A 27,205-nucleotide genomic window follows, 5' to 3' on the forward strand; every position below is an offset into this window, starting at 1 on the left:
AGCTGAGAGCACAGCAACAGCACTGCAGCTCGGAGCGTCCGGCCCTGCGGCTCGAGCACGAGTGTGGCCAAGCCTCCCACAGCGACACCAAGGAACCGGCTGGGCTAAGGGCCAGCTGGGCCCTGCCCTGCCCTGCCCAGCCTGCGGGGGGGGGGGGGGGGGCAGGCTGCACACCCTAGGGAGGAGGCGGCAGGGCCAGCTGGGTCCTGCCCCGCCCTGCCCAGCCTGCGGGGGGGGGGGGGGGGGCAGGCTGCACACCCTAGGGAGGAGGCGGCAGGGCCAGCTGGGTCCTGCCCCGCCCTGCCCAGCCTGCGGGGGGGGGGGGGGGGGGGCAGGCTGCACACCCTAGGGAGGAGGCGGCAGGGCCAGCTGGGCCCCGCCCTGCCCAGCCTGCGGGGGGGAGGCTGCACACCCTAGGGAGGAGGCGGCAGGGCCAGCTGGGCCCCGCCCTGCCCAGCCTGCGGGGGGGGGGGAGGCTGCACACCCCAGGGAGGAGGCGGCAGGACCAGCTGGGCCCCGCCCTGCCCAGCCTGCGGGGGGGGGGGAGGCTGCACACCCCAGGGAGGAGGCGGCAGGACCAGCTGGGCCCCGCCCTGCCCAGCCTGGGGGGGGGGGGGAGGCTGCACACCCCAGGGAGGAGGCGGCAGGACCAGGGGCCGAGGAGCCCCCCCCCCCCCTCGCTTTTCCTTTCTGTAGCAACTGGGCGGCTTCCACCCCCGCCCCTCCGAGCCCCCCAGGCAGGCGGGGGAGGGGCCGGTGGGCTCCCCGGGCGGCGGGGGGGCAGGAGCGGGCCCACGTGGGAGCTCCAGCCGGGGGGGCAGAGATCCAGGTGCCCCCCCGCGGGGGCCTGGCCCCGCCACCTTTGCGCGAGCAGCCCCGGGGGGGGCGGGGCTCGGGGCTGCGCGCGCCCCCCCCCCCACGTGGCCCCCGAGCCGTTAGTGGCCGCGCCGGGGGCGCCACGTGGAGTTTGTTTCCCGGGGAAGCGCCTCACGTGACCGGCATCAGCTGATCCAACATGGCCGGGGCCCGCCGGGGCTGAGCTCGGGCCCGTCCCAGCTCGGGCAGCCCCGGTAGGGGCGGGGGGAGGGGGCGGGGGGGTTGGGGGCTGGGGGGGGTTGGGGGCGGGGGGAGAGGGGGGGGCGGGGGGGGGGGGTTGGGGGGGAGGGGAGGGGGGCGGGGGGGGGGTTGGGGGCGAGGGGCGGGGGGAGGGCGGGGGGAGGGGGCGGGGGGGTTGGGGGGGGGCAAGGGGCGGGGGGGGGGGCTTTGGGCGGGGGGGGGGGAGAGGGGCGGGGGGGGGGTTGGGGGCAAGGGGCTGGGGGGGGGGGGGCAAGGGGCGGGGGGGGGGCTTTGGGCGGGGGGAGAGGGGGGGGGGGCGGGGCTGGGTTGGGGGGGGGGAGAGGGGCAAGGGGCTGGGGGGGATTGGGCGGGGGGAGAGGGGCGGGGGGGTGGGGGGGATGGGGGGGGGAGAGGGGGCAAGGGGCTGGGGGGGATTGGGTTGGGGGAGAGGGGCGGGGGGGGGGGCTTTGGGCGGGGGGAGAGGGGCGGGGGGGTTGGGGGGGGGGCGAGGGGCTGGCTGGGGGATTGGGCGGGGGGAGGGGGGAGGGGGCGGGGGGGATTGGGCGGGGGGAGAGGGCCGGGGCGGTTGGGGGGCAAGGGGCTGGGGGGGATTGGGCGGGGGAGAGGGGCGGGGGGGGGTTGGGGGCAAGGGGCTGGGGGGGATTGGGCGGGGGGAGAGGGGCGGGGGGGAGGGGGGGTTGGGCGGGGGGGGGGAGAGGGGGCCGGGGTGGTTGGGGGGCAGGGGGGCTGGGGGGGGGGATTGGGGGCGGGGGGGGAGAGGGCCGGGGCGGGGGAGAGGGGCGGGGGGGTTGGGGGCCAAGGGGCTGGGGGGGATTGGGCGGGGGGAGAGGGCCGGGGCGGTTGGGGAGCAAGGGGCTGGGGGGGATTGGGCGGGGGAGAGGGCCGGGGCGGTTGGGGGGCAAGGGGCTGGGGGGGGGCGCGGCCCCGCAGCTGCCTGCCCTGCTAAGGCGTGTCCGTGTCCCGCAGACGGGTGCTGCCGCTGCCCAGCATGGAGATCTTGCTGCGCCGGGTGCAGACCGACCTGAGCATCGACTCCCGGCAGCTGGCGGCCGCGGCGGAGGGGGCCCATCTCATCGCCTTGGTGCCCAGCAGGTGGCTGGCGAGCCTGAAGGAGCGCAGGGCGCTGCCGGGCCCGTGCCCGCGGCCGGAGGGGCTGAGCGAGCTGGAGGTGAGGACTTGCCTTCAGCACTCTGTGCAGAAGCTGCCCACCGGCTGGGCCCGAGTGGAAGTCCATGGGCTGAGCAAAGAGAGTCTGGCGTACCCGCTGGCGCTGCCCCCCGGCGCGCAGGACGAGCCACGCGGGGCCTCGGAAACACTCCAGGGGTTCATGCAGGATGTCGCCTCCCAGAACTACCGAAACTTGTGGCACAGAGCTCACCGCCTGTACGTGCAGCCCTACTGCCACGCGCCCACGGTGCCCACAGCGCCGGCCCTGGACGTGCTCCGTGGGGCTCTCCAGAAGCTCTACGGCCTCCCTTTTCTCCCGGTGGGCAGGAGCGCGCAGTGCCCCTCTCCTGCCAAGGACGGCCCGGCAGCCCCAAAGGGGCCGTTCTGCCCAAACCTCCTCCAAGCAGAAGCTCTCCTGGAGTCAGCCAGCATGCTGTACGTCATCTACCCCCACGTGCAGTATTGCTTGCATGACATGGTGACCTTCAGTCCCGCAAAGCTCGCCAACAGCCACGCCAAAGTCCTTTTCATCCTCTTCCACATCCTGCAGGCCGTGCGGGCCTGTCACCACGCGGGGCTGGCGTGCGGCCCCTTCTCCCTTCGCGACGTGGCCGTGGACGAGAAGCTGTGCAGCCGGCTCAGAATTAACCTGCGCGAGTACGAGAAGCTGAAGGAGGCCGAGGGGGATCGAAGTGCGGCTGAGGAAAGCAGTGCTGCGGAGCACAGTGGGAAGCCAGCGAGGTGCATGGCTTGCCAGGAGGAGCTCAGGAGCCTTGTGCTGGACTGGGTGCACGGGCGAGTCAGTAACTTCCACTACCTCATGCAGCTGAATCGCTTGGCTGGCCGGAGAATGGGAGACCCCAACTACCACCCGGTTTTGCCCTGGGTGGTGGATTTCACCACCCGGAACGGCAAGTTCCGAGACCTGCGGAAATCCAAGTTCCGCCTCAACAAAGGAGACAAGCAGCTGGACTTCACCTACGAGATGACCAAGCAGGCCTTTGCGGCCGGAGGAGCCAGCGGAGAACAGCTCCACGTCCCTCACCACATCTCCGACGTCCTCTCCGACATCACCTACTACGTCTACACGGCCCGGCGCACCCCCAAGGCCGTGCTCTGTGGCCATGTGCGGTCGCAGTGGGAGCCCAACGAGTATCCGGCCAGCATGGAGCGCATGCAGAGCTGGACGCCGGACGAGTGCATCCCGGAGTTCTACACGGACCCCACCATCTTTAGATCCATCCACCCCGACATGCCCGACCTGGCCGTGCCAGCCTGGTGCAGCTCCTGCCAGGAGTTCATTGAAGTCCATCGCACGCTGCTGGAGAGCAGGGAAGTCTCTCAGGATCTTCACCACTGGATTGACCTCACGTTTGGCTACAAGCTGCTGGGGAAGGACGCGGTCAAAGAGAAGAACGTCTGCCTGCACCTGGTGGACAGCCACACCCACCTGACCAGCTACGGCGTGGTGCAGCTCTTCGACCAGCCGCACCCCCGCCGCACGGCGGGACTCGCGCATCTCCCTGCCGACGCGCCGCTCGTGGCTCGGCCTCCCGGCCAGCGCGCCGCAGAGCTGCTGCTCCTAGAGGACCAGGGCCAGGCGGGAGAGCGGGTCAGCGGGCTGGTCTTGGAGGCCATGCCCTGTGACACCAGCTGGTCAGCTGACAAATCCGTCAGTGGGGAGGATGATTTGGAGCAAGGCACCGAAGCCCTGGATTCCATTCCAGCAGCAGGTAGAGCTGCCGACCAGCCCTGCCCCTGCCCGCCTGCAGCTCAGCCCTCCAGCCTGCCCCCCTTCCCCGCCGAAGCCAAAGCCTCGCATGTGCGGCCTAATCGAAGGGGCAAGCCTGGGGCCGCGGATCAGGCTGAAAGGGACAAGCTGAAGATCGCGCTTCCTGAGGGGTTTAACCCTGTCCAGGCCCTGGAGGAGCTGGAGAAACTGGATCACTTCTTAGCTAGGGGCTTGAGCAGTGATTTGGCGCTGGCGGAGCAGCCGAGGGAGGCGCTGCCGCTGGGCCTCCCGGCTCTTTTCCAGCGAGACATGCAGGCGCTGGGGGTCCTGGTCGCCGAGATTGCATTTGCACCCAGGGTGCGCACCCTGGGGCCGGAGGCCTCCCTGCTGGAGCGGTTCCTGGCCGTTCGGAAGCTTTGCCGGTACCACCCGAAGGAGATCCCGGCCCCGCTCCAGCACATGCTGGACGCTTTGCTGCAGCTGACCGTCCCCGAGGAGAAGCTTCTAAAGGACGCGGGGGCCGAGAACAGTGGCCAACTCTTCGAGTACAAGCCTGTCTCCCAGGGTCTCCCGCCCCCCAGCCCCGGGCAGCTCCTCAGCCCCTTCAGCGCCGTGGTTCCCTTCCCTCCCTATTTCCCGGCTCTGCACAAGTTCATTTGCACCTGCCAGGCGCAGAAGGTAGAGGACGAAAGTCAGGGCCGGGAGCTGGTTTTCCAGCTGTGGCAGCAGCTGGAGGGGATCCTCTGTGCAGTCACTCCCGAGGGCCTGGAGATCCTGCTGCCCTTCGCCCTGTCCCTGCTGTCGGAGGAGCACACGGCCGCCTATGCCGCCTGGTACCTCTTTGAGCCCGTCGCCAGGGCCTTGGGCCCCAAGAATGCAAACAAGTACCTGCTCAAGCCCCTGGTCGGCGCCTACGAGAATCCCTGCTGCCTCCGCGGCCGCTTCTACCTGTACACAGACTGCTTCGTGGCCCAGCTGCTGGTGCGCCTGGGGCTGCCCTCCTTCCTGGCCAACCTGCTGGCTCACATCCTGCAGGTCCTCGGCGGCGTGGAGAGCTCCCGGGAGGGAAGCAAGACTCTGCTGGGCCTGACCGAAGACGAGGAGAGTGGAGGAGGCAGCCCCGTCTCCTGCGCCTTTGGGGAGGAGATGAAGATGGACGTGGATTACACCTCGGGAGTCAGTTTCCATGACCAGGCCTATCTGCCTGAGAGCGAGGACTTCCAGAGCGGCCTCTACGTCAGCGAGCCCCTGCAGGAGCAGGAGCTGCTGAGCCTGGGCCGGCTGAGTGACAAGAGCAGCGCCAGCGAAGTGTCGGCCGATGGGGATTCCCAGAAGGACAAGAGCAGCCTGAGGTCTGGGGACAGCAGCCAGGACCTGAAGCAGAGCGAAGAGTCGGAGGAGGAAGAGGAGGAGGCGGAGGAGGAGGAGGAGGAGGAACAGGAGGAGGCCGTGGTTGCTCCAGCACTCCCCACGCCCGCCCCCCTGGACGCCCCCCTGGCCGATGAGCCCAGCGAGCCAGAAGAGGGGGAGCAGGAGCTGCAGGAGCACTCGGAAGACAAAGAGCAGACGATCCTTCTGGGTAGGACTCGGTGGGGGATGCTGGGGCAGTGGGGAGGGACTGGGGGGCAGAGAGCTGCGAGGAGCTGCACCCGCCCAGCAAGTGCCCCTCAGCTCCCCAGGAAAGGGTCCCGCCGGCGCCCCGGGTGCTCCGAGCTGTAGGTGGAGCCCAGATGCTGCGGGAGGGATGTGAAATCCCCTTTCATTGGCAACTGGCTAAACGAGAAGTTCACCAACTGGGCTGGAGTGGCCCCCCTGCTACTTTCAGGCTGCTCCAGCCTGGCCACAGAGCGCCCCCCTGCCAGCAGCCCCCTTCCCAGGCGCCCTGCAGGGCAGGAGCAGCCCCAGCCCCCGGTGAACCGGAATGGGGAAGCCTCACCCGTTACCCAGTTACCCTGCCCGTCCCGAGCGGGCAGGTGCTAGACTGATGCCCGGCTGCTGCTGTGGGTCGGGGTGAGTGGGGCCCATGGGCAGGTGCGATTCTTGCTGCCCCTGTGTTGCAGACACGGCCTGTAAGATGGTGCGGTGGCTCTCGGCCAAGCTGGGCCCTACCGTGACGTCCCGCTACATCGCCAGGAACCTGCTCCGCCTCCTCACCTCCTGCTACGTCGGTAACGTGCCTGGCCGGCTCGGGAGGGGCCGCCCGGGGCTGTGAATGCTGAGGCCCCACAGCTGGGTGCCTGGGGGGATCGCGCCCGGCTCTCACTGAGCCATCTCTCCGGCAGGCCCTGCCCGGCAGCAGTTTGTCCCCAGCAGCGAGGAGACCAGTCCCCTGAGCGCGGGAAACATCTACCAGAAGCGCCCGGTGCTGGGGGACCAGGTGTCCAGGCCGGTGCTGGCCTGCCTCATGTACCTGGCCTGCCTGTACGGAGAGCCTGTCCTGACTTACCAGTACCTGCCCTACGTCAGCTACCTGGTCAGTGTCCCGCCGGCTCCTTCCCTGTGGCTGTCGGCGCCCGCGGGGGTCGAGGGCTGGGGCGGATGCCGACCTGCGGGAGGGGTAATGTCCAGCACGGGCCCTTAGCGGGAGCCCTGGGCGTTGGCGCTTGGCAAGGTGGTGCTGCGAGCGGCAGGAGAGAGCCCGTGGCTGGGACTGCCTCTTCCGGGAGTGAGGTCCCGCTTGCTGGCAGCGGAGGCTTCCTCTGGCTGCAAACCTGCATTGCCCAGGGGCGCGTGGGGCCGGAGAGCTGGCCAGGGGCACGCGGAGCAGGGGGGCGGTGCAGGGCCGGAGGGCGGGCCCAGGGGTGCGCAGGGCGGGCAGGCTGGAGGGTGGTACGCGGGGGGGGGCGTGTGGGGCCAGTTGGGGGCATGCAGGGCGGGGGGGCGGTGCAGGGCCGGAGGGCTGGCCCAGGGGTGCGCAGGGCGGGCAGGCTGGAGGGTGGTACGCGGGGGGGGGCGTGTGGGGCCAGTTGGGGGCATGCAGGGCGGGGGGGCGGTGCAGGGCCGGAGGGCTGGCCCAGGGGTGCGCAGGGCGGGCAGGCTGTAGGGTGGTATGCGGGGGGGGGGGGCGTGTGGGGCCAGCTGGGGGCATGCAGGGCGGGGGGGCGGTGCAGGGCCGGAGGGCTGGCCCAGGGGTGCGCAGGGCAGGCAGGCTGGAGGGTGGTACGCGGGGGCGCGCAGGGTGGGGGGGCCAGTGGGGCCGGCCAGGGGCATGCAGGGCGGGGGGAAGGTGCAGAGCGGGAGGGGGCGTGTGGGACCGGCTGGGGGCATACAGGGTGGGGGGGAGGTGCAGAGTGGGGGGCATGTGGGGCCAGCCGGGGGCATGCAGAGCGGGGGGGCCTGGAGCGGGGGGGGCGTGTGGGGCAGAGCGGGGGGAGGGGGTACATGAGCCGGCCCTGGGGTGCTGCACGACATACATGCTGGACGGCTCCAGGAGGGCCTGAAGGATATTGGCAAGACGATGGGTTGCTGGGTTTGACATTGCTCCTGGCGCGGGTGGTTCTCTGGCCGAGGGGCGGTCGTGGCGACCGGCAGCCGGAGGCCGGTTCCCAACACTCCGCCGTGATTTGTGCGAAGGGTTCGTCTCTGACCCGGTTTTACTCTTTGACGTGGTTCTCGTGACTTTTCTGCTTCCAGACTCCTGCCCCAGGAAGAATTTCAGGCTTTTCCCCTCCCCCTTTGGCTCCGCGGTGCGGGTGGGAGGCGCAGCGTTCGTGGAAAAACACTGACCTGCCGAGGCGCTTTCTGTGGGGAAAAAGCTTGTTTTTGAAACGAGGCCATTTTCCGTGGAAACTGAAGCAGTTTTAGCGGTCGGGCGGCAGCAGGCACTGGGGTGGCTCCCCCCGGCGCGCTCTGACCCCTCCGCCTGGGTGGACAGTCGCAGGCTCCCCACGCGGACTGGAGTTGGGATGGCAGCTGAGCGCTTTGACCCCTTGTTTTACTCCAGACGGCGGGGGGAGGGCGTGAAGTCAGAGGGAGGAAACCCTAGCGCACCCACCAGTTGCTCCTGCCGGGGCTCAGCCCTGGGCTGAGAGGGAAGGGACGTAGCGGGGGCTCGGCGGGGCCTCTGGGAAGGGCCTGGTGCCTTGGGTGAGGGCCTGGCTGGAGGCCGGGGACTCTCGACAGGAGACCGCTGGTGTTAGCGTCACTCCCCGCTCTCCGGCGGAGCCGTGGCCAGAGCCGTCCTTGCAGCCAGGCAGCCGGTCACTGAGCCTTGAGGTCCGGGCACAGGCTGCTCTCCCGGCTCGGAAGCCCTTAGGGACAGAGCCAGGATCGGGGCGAACCCTGCATCACGCGTTTGGACGACGCAGGCCCCGGAGTCCGGCCCCGGGATGTTCTGCTGGTGGCGGTGCCGAGCAGACGAGGGCCGGGGGAGGTCAGGGCCCCCTCCTCTCTGCCTCCCTCCCCGAGACGCCTGATACCGTCTGTGCCTCCCTCCTCGGGGCTTGGGGTCTCTCCGGCAGACGAGGCTTTGGGCTCAGCCTCCCCTAGAGCTTGCTGGTTCCTTGTGGGGCTGGATGCTGGAGGGGGCGGGAGGCTGAGCGCGGCCCCGCACGCGGCTTGTCCAACCCGTGCAGGCGGCAGTGGAGGGAGCCCGCGGCCCGTGACGCTCTCTTTGCTCCCAGGTTGCCCCTGGCAGCGGGGTTGGCGCTGGCCGGCTGAACAGCAGGAAGGAGGCTGGGCTGCTGGCCGCTGTGACTCTCACCCAGAAGATAATCGTGTGCCTGTCCGACACCACCCTGATGGACATTCTGCCCAAGATCAGCCAGGAGGTCCTGCTGCCCGTGCTGGGCTTCCTGACCTCGCCTGCCGCTGGGTGCGTGGAGCCCAGGCTGGCACAGCCCAGGCAGCTGGGAGGAAGCTCTCTTGGGTGGCTGCTACGTGGCCCCAGCCCCCGGCGGGCTCTCCTCATGCCACTGGGCGTGAGTGCGGAGCTCTCTGGGGCGGGCTCCCCGCCGGGCTCCGGGAGAGCAGGCTCCCCGCCGGGCTCCGGGAGAGCAGGCTCCCCGCCGGGCTCCCGGAGAGCAGGCTCCCCGCCGGGCTCCCGGAGAGCGGGCTCCCCGCCGGGCTCCCGGAGAGCGGGCTCCCCGCCGGGCTCCCGGAGAGCGGGCTCCCCGCCGGGCTCCGGGAGAGCGGGCTCCCCGCCGGGCTCCCGGAGAGCGGGCTCCCCGCCGGGCTCCCGGAGAGCGGGCTCCCCGCCGGGGCGCATGCTGCTGGTTTGCGGGGCGGGATGGTGACCCTTGTGTTTGCTCAGTTTCCCTAGTGGCGCCCAGGCCCGCGTCGTCCTGTGTCTTAAGACCATCAGTTTAATTGCCCTGGTCTGCCTGCGGATTGGGCAGGAGATGGTGCAGCAGCACTTGAGTGATGCTGTGGGAACCTTCTTTGGGGCTTTCTCGCTGCTGCAGGATCGGCAAGAGCAGGTTAGTGGGTCCCTCTCCCCCGGGCTGCGGGCTCACGGACACAGTGCCGGGGTCTCGCTGGCAATCTGTCTCCTGCTCAGGGCCTGGCGCCGGAGTCCCTGCGCCATGGTGACACGCCGGAGCCGGAACTGCCCCTGGACCCAGCCGTCCTGGCAGAGCTGCAGAAGGTCTTTAGCCCGGAGATGGCCTACAACACCTACGTCCCCTTCTCTTGCCTGCTAGGTACGCTTAGCGCCTTCTCCCGCCGGGGCCTCGTGCGCACAGCCTGCTCTGCGGGCTCACGCCTGGCCTGGCTCCAAGGGCTGCACCTGCTCTGCCCAGGAAGCCTGAGCCGAGACCCAGCCCTGACGGACAGGAATAGGGCGCTGGCCTGGAAGGCCTTTGGGTGCCCTGCCGGCCTCGTGCTATTGCGGGGGAGATGGGGCGCCGGGGAGGCTCCTCCCAGAGCTGTGCTCTCTCCTTTCAGGTGACGTCATCCGAACGATTGTCCCTAACCACGTGCTGGTGGGCAGACTGGCCAGCGCGTACCTGGAGAGTGTGAACCCCACGGGCCTGCCTCTGGCCAGCCCGGAGCCAGCTCCCAGCGCAGCCTGCCCGGAGCAGGACGCCCGAGGCCCCCACGAGGACAGTCACTCGGGCACCTTTGGAAGCGTGTTGGTGGGAAACCGCATTCCCGTCCCCGCGGGGAGCCCGCCAGAGAGGTCCAGCTCGCTCTGCTTCAGCCCCCGCGGGGACGGCCTTGGCCCGGGGGCAGCCGGGCAGGAGAACGCCCTGAGGCAGGAGCTGCCCCACGGTGCCCACATGCTGTGTGGGAACTGGCTGGCCTACTGGCAGTACGAGATCGGGGTGAGCCAGCACGACTCCCGCTTCCACTTCCACCAGATCAAGCTGCAGAGCTTTGTGGGGCACACGGGGGCCGTGAAGTGCGTGGCCCCGCTCGGCGGCGAGGACTTCTTCCTGAGCGGCAGCAAGGACCGGACCGTGCGCCTCTGGCCCCTCTACAACTGCGGGGACGGCACCTGGGAGACGGAGCCGCGGCTCACGTACGCGCAGCACAGGAAGTCGGTCTTCTCCGTCAGCCCGCTGGAGGCCCCGCAGCAGGTGGTGAGCTGCGACGGGACGGTCCATGTCTGGGACCAGTTCACAGGTGAGGGGAAGCCAGGCCGGGGCGAGTGGCAGAGCTGGGACCAGGCCAACGCTAGTTCTGCACCCAGCCCTGCCCGCCGCCGCTGGCTGGCACCTCTGCAGTGGCGCTGTCCTGCCTGGCCAGCTTGCCGTGCAGGGTGCCCTGTGTCCCCCTAGAGCCGGGCTCTGTCCCGTCCTGCAGCCGACGCCTGGGGGGCCCTGCAGCTGTGCCGGGCTGGGCACACCCAAGGCCTGGGACTGCTTTGGTCTGGGCATGGTGCCCCAAGCCGGGACGCCCGCCTGCTGCTTGTGCACCTCGAGAGCTGCTTGTTCTTTCCAAAGGCAAACTGCTCCGGACCTTCGACGCTCCGGACAGCAAAGTCCCCATCACTGCCATGGCCACCATGCCTGCTCCCCACAGCAGCATCGCCGTGGCCAGCGCAGACTCGGTGCTGCGCTTCATTGACCACAGGAAGCCAGGAGTTCAGGTACTGGGGGCTTGGCTGTCCCTAAGCCCTCAGGGGCACCTTCCGCACAGCTGACCCTGCCTGCAGGGTGCGGGTCTGGCCTCCCTTTGCTGCCCCTGCTGGGGATCCCTCCCGGTGCCCAGTAACCGGGGCTCCCTGCCTCTCCCCGGCAGCACGAGTTCCGGCTGGCCAGTGGGGTGAGCGCTGGACTCATCCGCTGCTTGGCCATCAGCCCCAGTGGGCGCAGCGTCCTGGCTGGCTTCTCGTCGGGCTTCATTGTGCTGCTGGACACCAGGACGGGGCTCATCTTGAGGGGGTGGCCGGCCCACGAGGGAGACATCCTGCAGCTCAAGGTGAGAGGTGGGGCGGGGGTGATGGCAGGGCTGGGGGGTCCTGCTCCCCTGGCTCTTGCCGCCTTTCCAGTGTGGGTGCAGACGTGCCCGTTTGCCCCCCCCGCAAGTCTCCAGCTCTTGGCTGACTTGGGCCTGGTGCGCTGGCTGGGGGGCTGCCGTGGGGCGGCCCAGCCACAGGAGCTGCGGTGCGTGGGCGGGTGCCGCTCGCAGCCCGTTCTAATGAGTAACTCTTGTCCATATTTACCTGCCCCCAGCAGCGGGGCCGCAGCGTGTCCTTGACCCAGTTGGGGTTAAGCAAAGTTCACCTGTGGGGCTGTTTACCTCTCCTCGCGGGCGGCGCTGGGCTGGCGGGCGGGCGAGGCGGAGACGCGCTCCGTGCACGGTCCCGTGGGGGGCCAGACGTCCGCGGGGAGCCGGAGATGGGCGGGAGCCTAGGGCCACGCTCCTGCCAGCGAGAGAGGCCGGGGCGCCCTGGGGGACAGGCTCCTGCCGGCAGGGTGGGGCGCCGGGGGGCGGGGGCCAGGCTCCGGTGGTGCAGACCTGGCTTCACTGCACTTTCTCACCCGCAGGCTGTAGAGGGCAGCGTGCTGCTCAGCTCCTCCTCCGATCACTCGCTGACGGTCTGGAAGGAGCTGGAGCAGAAGCCTTTGCACCAGTACAAATCGTCCTCCGAGCCCGTCCACGCCTTCGACCTCTATGGCAGCGAGGTGGTGACCGGCACGGTGGCCAACAAGATCGGGGTCTACTCCCTGGGGGAGTCCTCTGCCCTGCCCACCAGCACAACCAAGCTGAGTTCGGAGAACTTCCGCGGCACCCTGACCAGCCTGGCCGTGCTGCCCACCAAGTGCCAGCTCCTGCTGGGCTCTGACAACGGGCTGATCCGCCTCCTGGCGTAGGGGCCTCCGCGGCCAGCTCTGGGGGGTAGCACCTAAGGCCAGTACTCCACTTCTGGGCAGGGCTGAGGCCTTTCCCCGGGGGCCCCAGTAAATCCCCCGCCCTGCCTACCTTCAAGAAGCCATAACGGAGGGACCTCCACTGCCTGCTGCTGGGGGGAGTTTGGGCGTTGCGGGGCAGCGTCGCCCCTCTGGAGGCCTGGAGCCTTCCACACCGCGTGTGCCTGAGCTGCTTAGGGACGTGGGCCGGGCGCGGGGCGAGGCACACGGCCCCCACCCTGCACACTCAGCCCCCGGGCCGGGCTAGCGCCGCACTCGGGTCCTCAGGGCAGTGGGAGGCAGTGGAGCCAGCTCTCTACCCAAGGCAGCCACCACCTGCTGCCCGCCCTCGGTCGGGGGTGGGAATGCACCTGCCCCAGCGGCCAGGGGGCAGGAACTAGATTTGGTGGGGGGTGCTCCTAGCCAGGCCCCCTGGTGGGGGAGGGGGAGGAACGTCTGCCCCCCAGAGGCAGAGGCCAGAGGGGATTTCTTTTGCCTGCTGTGCTGGGAGCAGCCCCCTCAGTGCTGGGCGGAGTTGAGGCTCGGGGTGGGGGTGGCTTGAGCCCTTCCTTACTGTCCTGCCTCTCGCTCTACCCTAGCGGGCGGGACCCCACAGGCCTGCCACTCGGTGCTGCCCTCGGCCCCAGGATGCCCCCTCCTGCCGGAGACCGGCCCTCTCTGTGCCCTTGCGGGGGCTCCCTGGGCCTGCCTGCCCGCCCCGCTCTGAGCCTTTGCAGAATGGTGCTGGGCAGGCGGGGTCAGGGCCAGCCTGTGCCATGGGGTTAACCATGCACGTCCCTCCCAGGCACTGGGGGGGGCTGGCACTCTGCCAGGCTGGGAGCCTTTGGGGGTCTCTACTCCCCACAGAAGGGGGCTGAGCACTTAGTCCCTCGCTGCCCCTCGCCTGGGGGGGGCTCTGTCCCTTGTTGCCTATTAACTCTTTGCAATAGATGTAAATATTTCTTCTAATAAAGAGACCATGAGAGGAGCCTTTCTGTGTGTGCTGCTGTGGGGGATGGGTGGGCGGGAATGGGGAAAAACACTCGTGAGCGTGGGGGCCTTCACAGAGTGATACATGCTGGTGCTCTCATGCAGCCAGGCCTAAAACATCCTTGGACTTTCTAAACATTCCTACCCCAAAAAAGTGCTGCAGTCAACATGGGTCAATTCTATGTTAGACCTTGTCCTCCCTGATAGAGAGGAACGGATCACAGAACTAAAAGTTAAATGGTAGCTTAGGTAGCGGTGATTATAACTTTTCACATTTATAATGTGCAAAGAGGAAAAACACCAGACCCATAATCTATATTCCTGGTGCTCTAATAGGGCCAGTTTCACAAAGCTGAAAACAAGCATGAGCCAAACACTTGTGAGGAAGAATTTGATCAGAAAAGAAGTGAATGATAAAATAGGACTCTTAAGAACATCTTCCTCAATGTCCTTTCTCCTCCTCCTCCCCCCCTCACAAACAAGGAAAAGGGCTGTGCTGATTAAAAAAGTCACCTGGGCTAGAGAGGAATATAGGCAATTGTATAAAGTTCAAAAACAAAACCAACAGAAAATCCCGACAACAAAATGTAACAGATGGAAGAAAAGGGAAAGCTATTAACAGTTTAATATGAATTGGAAGGCAGTAACTGTAGAAAATTGATAAGGGAAGCCAAGGGCTGCAAGGAGAGATCAATGGACAGGAAGGTGTTTTTTAAATAAATGGGGGTGGGTGGGGTGGAAATGAATGTTTACAATGATATTGGTACATTAGTATATGAAAATGGCAGAATTCTTAATACAAAAAATGCCATTTTCAATTAGTATTTCTGTTCTATGTTGCGGGGCGGGGGGGGGGGGGGTGTGGACATAATGCAGTCTTATGATTGGTGGATGATAAAACTCTTTCCGTTCCACTAGTTACCCTGGAGGATGCTGTTCAGATGCTATTAGAGTTTGGTATTTTAAAATCAGCAGGTCTAGATAACTTGCAACTAGGAGCTTTAAAAGAGCTGGCTGAGGTGCCTGCTGGACCGTTAACGTTGATTTTCAGTATTTGAGAGGAGTGGGACAGAAGACTAGAAGATCGCTCATGTGCCAGTTTTTGAAAAGGGCAACTGAGTTGACCAGTCAGGATGTCAGTCACAGCCAAGGCACTGGAGTGACGGCCACGGTAATTAAAGAACTACATGAGGATTCTGTCATTAATGCAGCTCAACCAGCGTTTATGGCCAAACAGCTTGTCAGACTCATGCTGTGGTGGTGAAGGGAAGTGTGTTGGCCTAGCAGACACCCGTAAAGTATCTGACTTGTCCATGTCATGCTGATTCCAATAAGACCAGACTAAATGGAACATGGCCTGTGAAATGGGCTAACTGCCCAGTAAATGGCGCCTTGGGGCGGCTCCCAGGGACAAGGGAGGGGCAGCAGCCCTCTTGCCCTCGCTCAGGGCTGTACCAGCTGACCAGTAATGCCAGGCCGGGTCAGCCCCAGGAGCCGGGTGAGGCTGAGGGAGCCGCAGCCGGAGGAGACGTGGGGTTAGAGGCCAGAAAGCTGCAGTTTCTCACAGAAAACTTAAGACTAGAGGGGGGGAGTGGCTACGAAAGCCCAGCCCTGTGGCTCTGAGGCACGAGTGGCGGGTCGCCCTGCCCCACAGGCACAGGGGGGGGACTCTGCACTGGCCCCACTTCAGACCCGGGTCCCTCCTGTCCTTGGGGTGCAGCGACCCGGAGCCCCACAGCGACCCCCACTGCTCCAGCCCAGGACAAATGTTTAACCGGACGTTCAAAGTCAATATTTGTTGAAAGAAATAAAGGGCGGTAGCGAAGGTCGTGCCTGCACTGCCCGGCAGGCGTGGGCTGGACACGTCTGCACCGCCCCATGCAGAGCCGTCGGCTGGGCTAGAGAGGGGCCGCACCCGCAGCGATGCTTCGCAAACGGAGGTAGGGGCAGAGTTGCTGGGGGCCAGGGCTGCTCCAGGGCTCTGTGTAGGGGGGGGCTGAGAACCAGGGGGGTCAGGGCCTGCAGTGGAGTCTGGGGGGGGGGCTGAGAGCCAGGGGTGTCAGGGCCTGCAGTGGAGTCTGGGGGGGGGGCTGAGAGCCAGGGGTGTCAGGGCTGCAGTGGAGTCTGGGGGGGGGCTGAGAGCCAGGGGTGTCAGGGCTGCAGTGGAGTCTGGGGGGGGGCTGAGAGCCAGGGGGGTCAGGGCTGCAGTGGAGTCTGGGGGGGGGGGGGCTGAGAGCCAGGGGTGTCAGGGCTGCAGTGGAGTCTGGGGGGGGGGGCTGAGAGCCAGGGGTGTCAGGGCTGCAGTGGAGTCTGGGGGGGGGGGGCTGAGAGCCAGGGGTGTCAGGGCTGCAGTGGAGTCTGGGGGGGGGGCTGAGAGCCAGGGGTGTCAGGGCTGCAGTGGAGTCTGGGGGGGGGGGGCTGAGAGCCAGGGGTGTCAGGGCTGCAGTGGAGTCTGGGGGGGGGGCTGAGAGCCAGGGGTGTCAGGGCTGCAGTGGAGTCTGGGGGGGGGCTGAGAGCCAGGGGTGTCAGGGCCTGCAGTGGAGTCTGGGGGGGGGGGCTGAGAGCCAGGGGTGTCAGGGCTGCAGTGGAGTCTGGGGGGGGGGGGCTGAGAGCCAGGGGTGTCAGGGCTGCAGTGGAGTCTGGGGGGGGGGGCTGAGAGCCAGGGGTGTCAGGGCTGCAGTGGAGTCTGGGGGGGGGGGGGGCTGAGAGCCAGGGGTGTCAGGGCTGCAGTGGAGTCTGGGGGGGGGCTGAGAGCCAGGGGTGTCAGGGCTGCAGTGGAGTCTGGGGGGGGGGGGCTGAGAGCCAGGGGTGTCAGGGCTGCAGTGGAGTCTGGGGGGGGGCTGAGAGCCAGGGGTGTCAGGGCTGCAGTGGAGTCTGGGGGGGGGGGGGGCTGAGAGCCAGGGGTGTCAGGGCTGCAGTGGAGTCTGGGGGGGGGGGGCTGAGAGCCAGGGGTGTCAGGGCCTGCAGTGGAGTCTGGGGAAGGGGCTGAGAGCCAGGGGTGTCAGGGCTGCAGTGGAGTCTGGGGGGGGGGGCTGAGAGCCAGGGGTGTCAGGGCTGCAGTGGAGTCTGGGGGGGGGGCTGAGAGCCAGGGGTGTCAGGGCTGCAGTGGAGTCTGGGGGGGGGGGGGCTGAGAGCCAGGGGTGTCAGGGCCTGCAGTGGAGTCTGGGGGGGGGGGGCTGAGAGCCAGGGGTGTCAGGGCTGCAGTGGAGTCTGGGGGGGGGGGGCTGAGAGCCAGGGGTGTCAGGGCTGCAGTGGAGTCTGGGGGGGGGGCTGAGAGCCAGGGGTGTCAGGGCTGCAGTGGAGTCTGGGGGGGGGGGGCTGAGAGCCAGGGGTGTCAGGGCTGCAGTGGAGTCTGGGGGGGGGGGCTGAGAGCCAGGGGTGTCAGGGCTGCAGTGGAGTCTGGGGGGGGGGGGCTGAGAGCCAGGGGTGTCAGGGCTGCAGTGGAGTCTGGGGGGGGGGGGCTGAGAGCCAGGGGTGTCAGGCCTGCAGTGGAGTCTGGGGGGGGGGGGGCTGAGAGCCAGGGGTGTCAGGGCTGCAGTGGAGTCTGGGGGGGGGGGGCTGAGAGCCAGGGGTGTCAGGGCTGCAGTGGAGTCTGGGGGGGGGGGGCTGAGAGCCAGGGGTGTCAGGGCTGCAGTGGAGTCTGGGGGGGGGGGCTGAGAGCCAGGGGTGTCAGGGCTGCAGTGGAGTCTGGGGGGGAGGGGCTGAGAGCCAGGGGTGTCAGGGCTGCAGTGGAGTCTGGGGGGGGGGGGCTGAGAGCCAGGGGTGTCAGGGCTGCAGTGGAGTCTGGGGGGGGGGGGCTGAGAGCCAGGGGTGTCAGGGCTGCAGTGGAGTCTGGGGGGGGGGGCTGGGAGCCAGGGGTGTCAGGGCTGCAGTGGAGTCTGGGGGGGGGGGGCTGAGAGCCAGGGGTGTCAGGGCCTGCAGTGGAGTCTGGGGGGGGGGGCTGAGAGCCAGGGGTGTCAGGGCTGCAGTGGAGTCTGGGGGGGGGCTGAGAGCCAGGGGTGTCAGGGCTGCAGTGGAGTCTGGGGGGGGGGGGGCTGAGAGCCAGGGGTGTCAGGGCTGCAGTGGAGTCTGGGGGGGGGGGCTGAGAGCCAGGGGTGTCAGGGCCTGCAGTGGAGTCTGGGGGGGGGGGGCTGAGAGCCAGGGGTGTCAGGGCTGCAGTGGAGTCTGGGGGGGGGGGCTGAGAGCCAGGGGTGTCAGGGCTGCAGTGGAGTCTGGGGGGGGGGGCTGAGAGCCAGGGGTGTCAGGGCTGCAGTGGAGTCTGGGGGGGGGCTGAGAGCCAGGGGTGTCAGGGCTGCAGTGGAGTCTGGGGGGGGGGCTGAGAGCCAGGGGTGTCAGGGCTGCAGTGGAGTCTGGGGGGGGGCTGAGAGCCAGGGGTGTCAGGGCCTGCAGTGGAGTCTGGGGGAGGGGCTGAGAGCCAGGGGTGTCAGGGCCTGCAGTGGAGTCTGGGGGAGGGGCTGAGAGCCAGGGGTGTCAGGGCTGCAGTGGAGTCTGGGGGAGGGGGGCTGAGAGCCAGGGGTGTCAGGGCTGCAGTGGAGTCTGGGGGGGGGGGCTGAGAGCCAGGGGTGACAGGGCTGCAGTGGAGTTTGGGGGGGGGGGCTGAGAGCCAGGGGTGTCAGGGCTGCAGTGGAGTCTGGGGGGGGGGGGCTGAGAGCCAGGGGTGACAGGGCTGCAGTGGAGTCTGGGGGGGGGGCTGAGAGCCAGGGGTGACAGGGCTGCAGTGGAGTCTGGGGGAGGGGCTGAGAGCCAGGGGTGACAGGGCTGCAGTGGAGTCTGGGGGAGGGGCTGAGAGCCAGGGGTGTCAGGGCTGCAGTGGAGTCTGGGGGAGGGGCTGAGAGCCAGGGGTGTCAGGGCTGCAGTGGAGTCTGGGGGAGGGGGGCTGAGAGCCAGGGGTGTCAGGGCCTGCAGTGGAGTCTGGGGGAGGGGCTGAGAGCCAGGGGTGTCAGGGCTGCAGTGGAGTCTGGGGGAGGGGCTGAGAGCCAGGGGTGACAGGGCTGCAGTGGAGTCTGGGGGGGGGGAGGGGCTGAGAGCCAGGGGTGACAGGGCTGCAGTGGAGTCTGGGGGGGGGGCTGAGAGCCAGGGGTGACAGGGCTGCAGTGGAGTCTGGGGGGGGGGGGCTGAGAGCCAGGGGTGTCAGGGCTGCAGTGGAGTCTGGGGGAGGGGCTGAGAGCCAGGGGTGTCAGGGCTGCAGTGGAGTCTGGGGGAGGGGGGCTGAGAGCCAGGGGTGTCAGGGCTGCAGTGGAGTCTGGGGGAGGGGCTGAGAGCCAGGGGTGTCAGGGCTGCAGTGGAGTCTGGGGGGGGGGGCTGAGAGCCAGGGGTGTCAGGGCTGCAGTGGAGTCTGGGGGGGGGGCTGACAGCCAGGGGTGTCAGGGCTGCAGTGGAGTCTGGGGGGGGGCTGAGAGCCAGGGGTGTCAGGGCTGCAGTGGAGTCTGGGGGGGGGGGCTGAGAGCCAGGGGTGTCAGGGCTGCAGTGGAGTCTGGGGGGGGGCTGAGAGCCAGGGGTGTCAGGGCTGCAGTGGAGTCTGGGGGGGGGGGCTGAGAGCCAGGGGTGTCAGGGCCTGCAGTGGAGTCTGGGGGGGGGCTGAGAGCCAGGGGTGTCAGGGCCTGCAGTGGAGTCTGGGGGGGGGCTGAGAGCCAGGGGTGTCAGGGCCGGCAGTGGAGTCTGGGGGGGGGGGGGCTGAGAGCCAGGGGTGTCAGGGCTGCAGTGGAGTCTGGGGGGGGGGGGCTGACATGCCCTCAGGCTCTTGGTCTAGGATTGGCAGATGGGGGAGAAGAGCTGCAGCTGTTCTGGGCTAAGCTCAGGCCTGCTGGTACCGACGCTGGCCCCCGGAATTCAGCTGTGTGGGGGGGAGGGGTGCTGGGTGTTCACCCAGCTAAGAAGTAGGGAAAGAACCCCACTCCCCCAGGATAAGCTGGGTCCCAGCCAGGGGCAGGCCAGTGTGAGTGGGCAGGGCCCTGCTTTGGGGTACGGGTAGAGGGCCTGGCCCCCCACGCGGCAGCAGAAGGGCTGTGCTTGCCTGTAGGGGGACTCAGAGCTGCCTCCCAGGCAGGTCAGTATCTGCCCCATGGACAGCAGCGTCCCCTACCCAGGCTGTGAGCGCGGAGGAGGCGGGCCTCCCCCTGGCTTGGTTTCCCAGCAATCTGTCTCCCCTCTGGGCCCATGCTCTGCGGCAGGCACGGCTCATGCAGCCAGGGAGTAGCCTGCGAGTGTCACTGACCGCTCTTGTCTTCCAGAAATACCGTGATGGTGCTCTGGGCTCTGCTGCTGTGCTTGGCCACTCTGCAGGACAGCCCAGGGGTAAGTCACAAGCACAGCGCCCGGCCTTCCTCCTTCCGGCTGGCCTCTCCTCTGCCAGCACACCGTCCGCCCGGGCCTGGCTAGAGCAGAGCAGGGCTCCGCTCCCAGTGCTGCTGAGAGATCCCAGCGGGCCGTCAGTGGGCTACGCAGCCCCCGCAGGACCCGGCTCTGGTGCCCGTTCAGGCCACGGTTGGCTCCTGCTCTGGCACACAAGGGCTTAGAGGCCTCGTTTGCTTTAGCCAGGCTGGTGTGACTGCGGGTGCGCTCATGGTTTAGCCTCGTGAGCATCAGAGAGAGCTAGTAACTCCCGGGGCAGCAAGGGACTCGGGTTTTAAAAGACCCTCCCCTCCCCTCGCCTGCTTGCTCGTGTAGGGTGGGAGCAGGTGCAGAATCGCTCACGCTGGCTGCGCCCTGCCTAAGCCGGACTCCCCGTCGCTAACCTCGGGACTTGCACTTCTGTCATCCCCGCTTGGCAGAGGCGAGAAGAACCAACCTTCCCTCTGGCCGGTTTCGTGCGGAATAATTGTATGTGCGCAGGGGCGCGTAGACACAAGCCCAGCTGGGTGCTCTGCTAATCAGCTGGGCAGCTGCACACGTGCAGGGTCCAGGGCGTGCTGCTTAGAACCGGCGCAGGGACCCTCGGGGGAGGTGCTTGCCTCTGGCCCAACCTGGTGGGCTGTGGCAGGAAGAGATTTCCTCGCCAGCCCTGGAGGAATTCGTTCGGTGTCCAGCGCTGGGCCTCTTCCCTTCCCACAGCTCTTACTCGGCTCGTTCCCTTCCAGTTTGCTTTGGCGCATGCCCTGCAGATGGAGGATGCCTGCGGTGACGAAGCTGCCCAGCAGCGGAGCCATGAGGTACGAGGTGCCAGAATCCCCGGTGCTGAGGTTGTGCAGGGTGTTTGTGAAGCTCACCTTGGTCTAGTCCAGCCAGCGTCACCTTCAAACGCATGGGGGCGTCCAGCTGCAGTGTGCGCAGACGCTGCCATATGCACTGCATCCCACAGCTGGTCAGGCAGCCCCGCTCCAGCGGCCCTCCAATGGACTTAGACACCTCACTCTGAGGCTGGCCTGACGTCCCAGCCTGGAGCGAGCAGCGAGCAGAGGGTCTAGGGCAGCGGCTCTCCCCTTTTCCAGACCGCAGTGTCCGCCCCAGGAGCCGGATGTGTCCTGCGTAGCCCGTATTGCCGCGTTGAAATGCCCTGCTCAGACGAGAGCACGAGTGGCACGGCTCAGTGCTGCTTTCTCTTTCACTCCGTTACACAGCCGGCAGAATATCCCGGCCGTACTTCCACGGCCGCGTCTAGTGCACAGAGCTGGTGACTGCACTGACTTTGCTAGTGCTTTTCATGCAGCCTGCTGTCAACTTAGGCAAATCTCTAGCTGGGTCGATGTACCCGCTGGAAGCCCCGCGTGCTCCCAGAGGGACGTGTACCCCCCTCCCCCCGGTTGGGAATCGCTGGTAGAAATGACAGAAGCGAATGTGTAAAGAGGCTGAATGATCCATTCTCCGGCCAGCCACAGAACCAACACAACGATTACCAGCTGTGGGCAAGGGGATAGAGCCTTATGCCTGAGCCTGTTACCTGAGTCTCACGCAGGCCTGCTCAGGTCCACACGAGGAAACCCTGGTCGCCTCTCCCTCTCCTCCGGCCTGTCTGCAGGGAGAGTTCCTGTACTTTAGGCAGCACCACTGAGGGCTGGCTAGGAGGGACCAGCACTGCAGCTGTAGAGGCTGTCGCAGCAGGGCTACAATCCTGGATCTGTGGAGAAGAGCAGAGTTCAGGGGAGGAGGATGCGGGCGCTACGGACAGAAGAGGCAAGGGAGGGAACTTATGCAGGAGGCTCCTCGTGCCAAGGCAGCAGCAGAGCAGCAACTGAACGTGTTGGAGGCCCCTGGCTTGGCCGTTTGCCTTGGAATAAGGCACTTTCTAGCCTCTGAGGTTGTGCCGGTGTGAATAGCTGGCAGCCGTCCGAGCCCTGCAGCGCAGCTACCGGAGGGGATGGGGTGCTGGCCAGGCCTGGGGTGGGGTGCTGCTGTCACTAGCTCAGCATTGTCTGGCCAGCGGCCAGCACGGCCCTGATACGGCATAGTCAGAGAATACACCTGCGGCTCGAGAAGGGACTGGACGCAACAGGTCCCCTGTCCGCCCCTTCTGTGCTTGCTGCTCTTGGCCAGGGGCCTGGGCCTGGTCCTGCTGCTCCTCAGGGCGGCCCTAGTAGGAGCTGCTGAGATGTCAGGCCAGAGTTAATCTTTCAGGCTACTGACCAGCTCCTGCCAGGAAGCCCCCCTCATCTCCCGCTTGTAATGCTTCATCACAGAGCATGGAGGCTGCCAGCTAACTGGGCACTGCTGCCTCCTCAGCAGGGCCCTCCAGGCGAGAAGCCGCCGCAGCCCCAGTAAAAGCAGGAGGGATGCAGCTTTGTCTCCCTCTTGCTCTCAGTGTAACTCCCTCCTGGTTGTTGCAGGACGCGGAAAGGGCTGGAGCTTTAGGAGGGGACGCACAGCTTTCTCCCCCCACCACCCTTCTGCCAGGAGTGGCTCCAACCCTGCCTAATGCTGCAGTGCCAGATTCCACCTCTGACACCTGGGAGGACATCCACGGGCCGACCCAGCCACTTACCACCACCAGCCCCACCAGCCCAGAGCCCCAACTCGTCCCCGGGGCGGTCGGAGATCACAAGCAGGCGCTGGAGGGGCAAGAAGCTGATTCCTCCGAAGAGGAGGGAGAAGGTCGAGAGAGAGGCTGTGACACGTCCCAGGAGCAGAGGCGCAGGCTAGCGGACGATCTGATGAAGTTCACCATCGATCTCCTGAGAGAGGTTCAGCTGGAGCCCAGCCGGCGTAATGTGATCCTGTCTCCCCTCAGTATCACCCTGGCATTGTCCCACCTGGCGCTAGGTAACTAAGCAGCGTTCACTCTGTGATGTTCCCCCAAGAGAAGCGCCCGCCCATGCAAACGCTCAGCTGGGCGCTGCGCCCAGTGTTAATCTTCCGGCTTTACTTACTAAGGGGGAGAGTTGCCCTCACTGGCAGCTGGTCTAAAACAGCACTTTACAGACTCACAAAACATGGAGATGGGATCATGAGCTTTCGTGGGCACAGCCCCCTTCTTCAGATGACCGAGTTATGAGTAGGGGATAAGGAAACTCGAAATAAATAGAAGGGGGGGAGAAAGATGCTCTGTCGCCCCCCCCCCCACCTCTATGCATAAAATCTCAGGAGGAAGGGAGCTAAACCTGAGCAGATAAAGATCCAAGTCAGCGGATGGATGAGGCAGGAAGGAGACCCTTCAGACAGTAGTTAGCACCTTCACAGAGAGGTTCCGCCACTCCAAATCCTGATGAAGTCCATAATGAATTGAATTGAATTTGCATCTGAATTGTAATTCCACGCTTTCCCGGGGACAGCAGGGACCAGCCAGGAGGTGCTGTGGTGTTGCCGCTAGCACTTTACACTCAACCACCCGCCCGAGCCCCTCGGAGGCTGACCCAGATCTGTTGTTGCTTTTAAGGAGCAGCAAACCAGACGGAGAAACGCCTCCTGGAGACGCTGCACCTGGAGTCTGTGCCCTGCCTCCACCGCCTGCTGAGTAGCATTCGCAGGCAGCTCACAGACTCCCTGCTCAGTGTGGCTTCACGCATCTATCTGCAGAAAGGTGAGAGCCAGGGGTGGGGAATCCCTCCGGGGCTGGGGCACCCACGCAGAGATGGAAGCAGCTGCGCCGCTAGACCAGTGACTCTGGTTTGGCTGCAGGGATGCCCCTGCTCTCTGGGCAGCCGTGCTGAGCCAGTGTCACCCAGGCCAGATGGCCTCATGTCAAGCTCCTTTCTTGCAGGGCTTGAGGTCAAAGAGAAATTCTTGGAGAGCTCAGAGCAATTCTACGGGGCCAAGCCGGTGACCCTGTCTGGGGACAGCGCGAGCGACCTCACGGCCATAAACGAGTGGATCAAGACGGCGACCAAAGGGCAGATTCCCGCCTTCCTGGCTCAGCTCCCGGACAGCATTGCGATGCTCCTGCTCAATGCCGTCCACTTCCACGGTGAGTTTCAGTGCACCCCCCGTGCCCGGCTGGCATCTCCCTTGGGGAAGGCCGGGCCTCCCGGCCCTTTCCCCGCTGACATAGCTGCATAGACCCGGGGGAATCTCCTCGTTTCGTTCCCATTTCCCTCCCCGGCCATGTATGCAGCTCCCCTTGCACAGTCTAGTTACAGGGCAGCCTCCTGACTTCCTCCCCTGTGCTACAGCCAGCAGCAGGCACTAACCCCAGCATCCTGCTCTTAGCCAGATCACACAGACTTCACTAGGTCCCCAGCAGGGTGCTCCTGCCGAGTCCTGGCCAGCTTCCAGCTCAGCCCACCCTTAGCCTGGTCTTCCTTGGACGCTCTGGGGGCGGAATACCGCTGTGCCCACAGGACTCCTCGCACCTGCACCCCTCTCTCTGCATTCCTGGGGGCGACAGCTGTCTCGCTGCTTCTCCGCTGCTGCTTTTACCTTGGACGTGGCGATTTCTCTGCTTCCTCCTCACAACCCCTCAGTCTTCTTGCCCATGGAGGCACAGCCAGGGGCTGCTGTTAGGCACTGGCTCATTGCGCTGCCCCATGCAGCCTCTCCCGGGGACAAAGGTGTCCTGCAGTCAAAATGCTGCCAGCCAGGGCCCTTGTCTCCCTGCTCCTTTGTTTTTCATGCAACGTTGGGTTTGATGAATTCTACATTTCTGTGTTTGGGCAGGATTTTGGAGGGATAAGTTTGACCCCAGCCAGACGGGGCCAGATGTATTCCACCTCGATGACCAGTTCATGGTTCCAGTTGAGATGATGAAGGCTCAGAAATATTCCCTGAGCTGGTTTACTCTAGACCCCCTGGAGGTGCAGGTAAGCGTGTGTCTGGCATGCTGCGGGGCAGCTACAGGAATATCCCTGGTATCGCAGCACCCCCACCTTCTCTGAGCAGAGATGGCTGATGCTGTTCCCACACTCCGGCCAGAGAGGTGCTTTTCAAACAGCCTGTGCCTGAAAGGCAGTAAAATCCTTGCCGCAAATTCACGGGACAGTGGACTAGAGGGCACTGAATGGATCTTTTGGGCGAAGGCTGACAGAAATGAAGGAATATGGAGATTGAATTCTCCCTTGGGAAGTGAACGGATCCCTGCAGACCAGGCAACACAGTTCGATTTCCTGGGGGGCCTCTGTGTTTCTCACACCTTTGGCCACCTGGAGAAATACTGGATCAGCACGTTAGCATGGTCTGTCTCCCTGGGCTAAGCAGCCACTCCACTCCCGCCAGGCTGCCCCGGCTAATTGTTCTATTGACCAATCAGCGAGGGAAGTCTGGCTTTCTGGCCCGCCTAGGTTTGCTTGGCTCATTCCTGTTCTACCAGTTCTTCTGATTGGTTTGTTTCCAGGTAGCCAGGTTTCCCTTTAAGGGCAACATGAGTTTCGTGGCCATTGTCCCAAACCAGTTTAAATGGAACATTTCCCATGTGCTGTTGAACCTCACCCATGACAAGCTGAACAGCCGCTTCCCCAAGGAGAAGCCCACCATGGTAAAGATGCCCAAGCTGCATGTCAGCTACCAGCTGGAACTCAACCAAGTCCTCAGCCGACTAGGTAACGTCCTGCATAAGGCAACTGCAAAGGCCTTGTAGCTCTTCCTCTTCGCCCTCTGCTGTTCTCTCTGCCCACCCCACAAGAATGTGCCCTTCCGCACGGCCGGTCCTCTAGCTGTCTCCCCTCTCTCCTCCTCCTTCAGCTCACACTTTCAAACTCAGCCGGGAGCACCTCTCCCCTGCCTGTGACTTCAGTTTGTCTTCCCTTGGCCTGGGGCTGAGAGTGGCTAAGACAATGCAGATCACAAAGTATGTGAGAGCTAAGGGCGAAAGTCTCTGCTACGAGGCTCCGGGCTCGGCACTTCCAGGCGAGCGCAGGCAAGACCGGAGCCTGAACGTGTTTAGGAAACGCAGCAGAACCTTCCTCCTAGACAGCGGGAACGGACACGCCCCACAAGGCCTCCTCTGTCCCAGCCCCTTTCAAAAGCCACTTAATGAGTCCCGCTTTCAGCCGACTTGGCGAGCAAGGTGCGGGGGCAGCAGACTAAAGCCCCAGGGCAGTGGGCCAGGCCACGTGAAAGCTGCGGCTCTTTGGCACTCGTCGCTCTCCCTACAGGGAGGGACGGTAAACGTGGCCAGAGTCCACGGTGCCACTCCCGCGCTGGGGGGCACTGCCCAGGGCCCGCTGCCGTGCTCAGACAGCGGTAAGGGCTGTGGTAGCCGCTCTAGGGATAAAAGGAGTGTCCGAGCCAGTGGCCTGCCATAGTGCTGGCCTAGCGCAGAGACAGGCCTCTCTCTGACCCCCCTTGTTTTCTCCTTAGGCCTGGGGGAGTTGTTTTCAGCCCCGGACCTGCAAAAGATCACGGATGAGCCTCTCTTTGTATCCAGCATCCAGCACCAGTCCACGCTGGAGCTCGCAGAAGATGGGGTGGAGGCGTCAGCGGCCACCAGCGTCATGATGTCTCGTTCACTCTCCACTTTCAGCCTCAACCAGCCCTTTCTCTTCTTCATCTTTGAGGAGACAACAGGCATCCCGCTCTTTGTGGGCAGCATCCAGAACCCCAACCCCAACGCTGCCCCGCAGAAAAAGGAGCCACAGGACTCACCTGACTTGAAAAATGGCATAAAAAATGGTATCCCCAAATAAGGAAGGAGCAGGGCCTCGGGGTCCTGGGACTGCACCTGGGGGGCCCCAGCAGGGTCTCTCTCCTGGCTAGGCAGCCATCAGAAGCCCTCCTGCCCCAGAGGGCCCCCTAGAGTCCCTCTGCACCATGCTTGAGCAGCAGTTCCGGACACCTCGTTGCCTTGAATGCTCATTTGCTTCTGACCCTGGGCAACTGGGCCAAGGCAAGAGGTGTCAAAGCTGCTCGTCCCTGCGCCCCTCCTGCACATTCTTTGGCCAGGACATTCACCGGCCAGTGGGACTTGCTTCCCCCTAGACACACAGCAGCTCCACCCAGGGGCTCAGCATCAGTCGCCGGCCCTGCTTGGGCTGCGAGTCTCAGCTGCTGTTTCGGATCAAGGTTCTGCCTAGAACAGTCGTGCCTGTGTCCCTGGTTACTGGGCTTGAGGGGGGGTGCATGTGTGGGGGGGTGGTTCATTTCTGTCCCTAGCACCAGCCCTTCACCTATGATTTGGGAGGCATCTTTTTTGTAAAATGTTTTTTAGTGATTTTTATGTTGGCAGAATAATAAAGAGTGAAAGAGAGGGAGCTTGGCGGAGTTGTCACTTGAGTGTCCCTGCGGACACAGGAAAGAGGCACAATAGGGCAAACAAGCTGAGTAACTGCAAAGAATGGGGGGAGGGGAGTGCTTGATTGAAGGCCCTAGAGGCTCTCACCTTCTCCCTGCTGCAGCTCAGACCACTAGAACGAGGAGCCACAGGGTGGGTGTGTCTGAACTGCACCCCCCTGCCGAGAGGGGGATGTGCATTACACACTTTGAAAGTGCAAATGAAATCCCGGGCTTAATTTGCATGCTCACTTTCGGGCACTGTGCCGACCACGGGATCCTCATTTTTTGAGGAGTACAGGATCTGCCGAAAAAGCTCCCTGCTGTCGGCAGAGCCGCGGCTAGACGTCACTTTCGCTTTCGAAAGGGCGCGTGA

At 65.5% G+C, this 27,205-nt stretch overlaps 2 protein-coding genes across 2 annotated transcripts; both read left to right on the plus strand.

The window, feature by feature from the left end:
- The first annotated feature begins 903 nt into the window (after positions 1-903).
- WDR81 (WD repeat domain 81) lies at positions 904-13,258 on the plus strand. The gene is made up of 11 exons (XM_075904476.2): positions 904-1,070; positions 2,044-5,555; positions 6,037-6,144; positions 6,259-6,449; positions 8,599-8,789; positions 9,228-9,393; positions 9,474-9,615; positions 9,860-10,540; positions 10,861-11,006; positions 11,159-11,338; positions 11,908-13,258. The coding sequence occupies exons 2-11, from the start codon at positions 2,066-2,068 to the stop codon at positions 12,232-12,234; spliced, it is 5,622 nt and encodes a 1,873-aa protein (XP_075760591.2). The 5' UTR covers positions 904-1,070; positions 2,044-2,065; the 3' UTR covers positions 12,235-13,258.
- Positions 13,259-15,041: 1,783 nt separating this feature from the next.
- SERPINF2 (serpin family F member 2) lies at positions 15,042-26,815 on the plus strand. The gene is made up of 9 exons (XM_006131279.5): positions 15,042-15,200; positions 19,491-19,554; positions 20,337-20,408; positions 22,020-22,452; positions 23,066-23,209; positions 23,390-23,593; positions 24,283-24,425; positions 24,956-25,160; positions 25,921-26,815. Exons 1-9 carry the CDS (start codon positions 15,184-15,186, stop codon positions 26,244-26,246), a joined length of 1,608 nt encoding a protein of 535 aa, XP_006131341.1. The 5' UTR covers positions 15,042-15,183; the 3' UTR covers positions 26,247-26,815.
- Positions 26,816-27,205: the final 390 nt, after the last annotated feature.

This window comes from Pelodiscus sinensis, chromosome 21 (assembly GCF_052426305.1).
Source record: "Pelodiscus sinensis isolate ZL-2025 chromosome 21, ASM5242630v1, whole genome shotgun sequence".
NCBI classification, from domain to species: domain Eukaryota; kingdom Metazoa; phylum Chordata; order Testudines; family Trionychidae; genus Pelodiscus; species Pelodiscus sinensis.

Coding starts and splice junctions, on each gene's coding strand:
- SERPINF2 (XM_006131279.5), top strand. Junction 20,409..22,019: donor CCCAGCAGCGGAGCCATGAG/GTACGAGGTGCC, acceptor TGGTTGTTGCAG/GACGCGGAAAGGGCTGGAGC. Junction 22,453..23,065: donor ATTGTCCCACCTGGCGCTAG/GTAACTAAGCAG, acceptor GTTGCTTTTAAG/GAGCAGCAAACCAGACGGAG.
- WDR81 (XM_075904476.2), top strand. CDS start 2,066: ATGGAGATCTTGCTGCGCCGGGTGCAGACCGACCTGAGCATCGACTCC. Junction 9,394..9,473: donor TGCAGGATCGGCAAGAGCAG/GTTAGTGGGTCC, acceptor TCTCCTGCTCAG/GGCCTGGCGCCGGAGTCCCT. Junction 9,616..9,859: donor CCCCTTCTCTTGCCTGCTAG/GTACGCTTAGCG, acceptor CTCTCCTTTCAG/GTGACGTCATCCGAACGATT.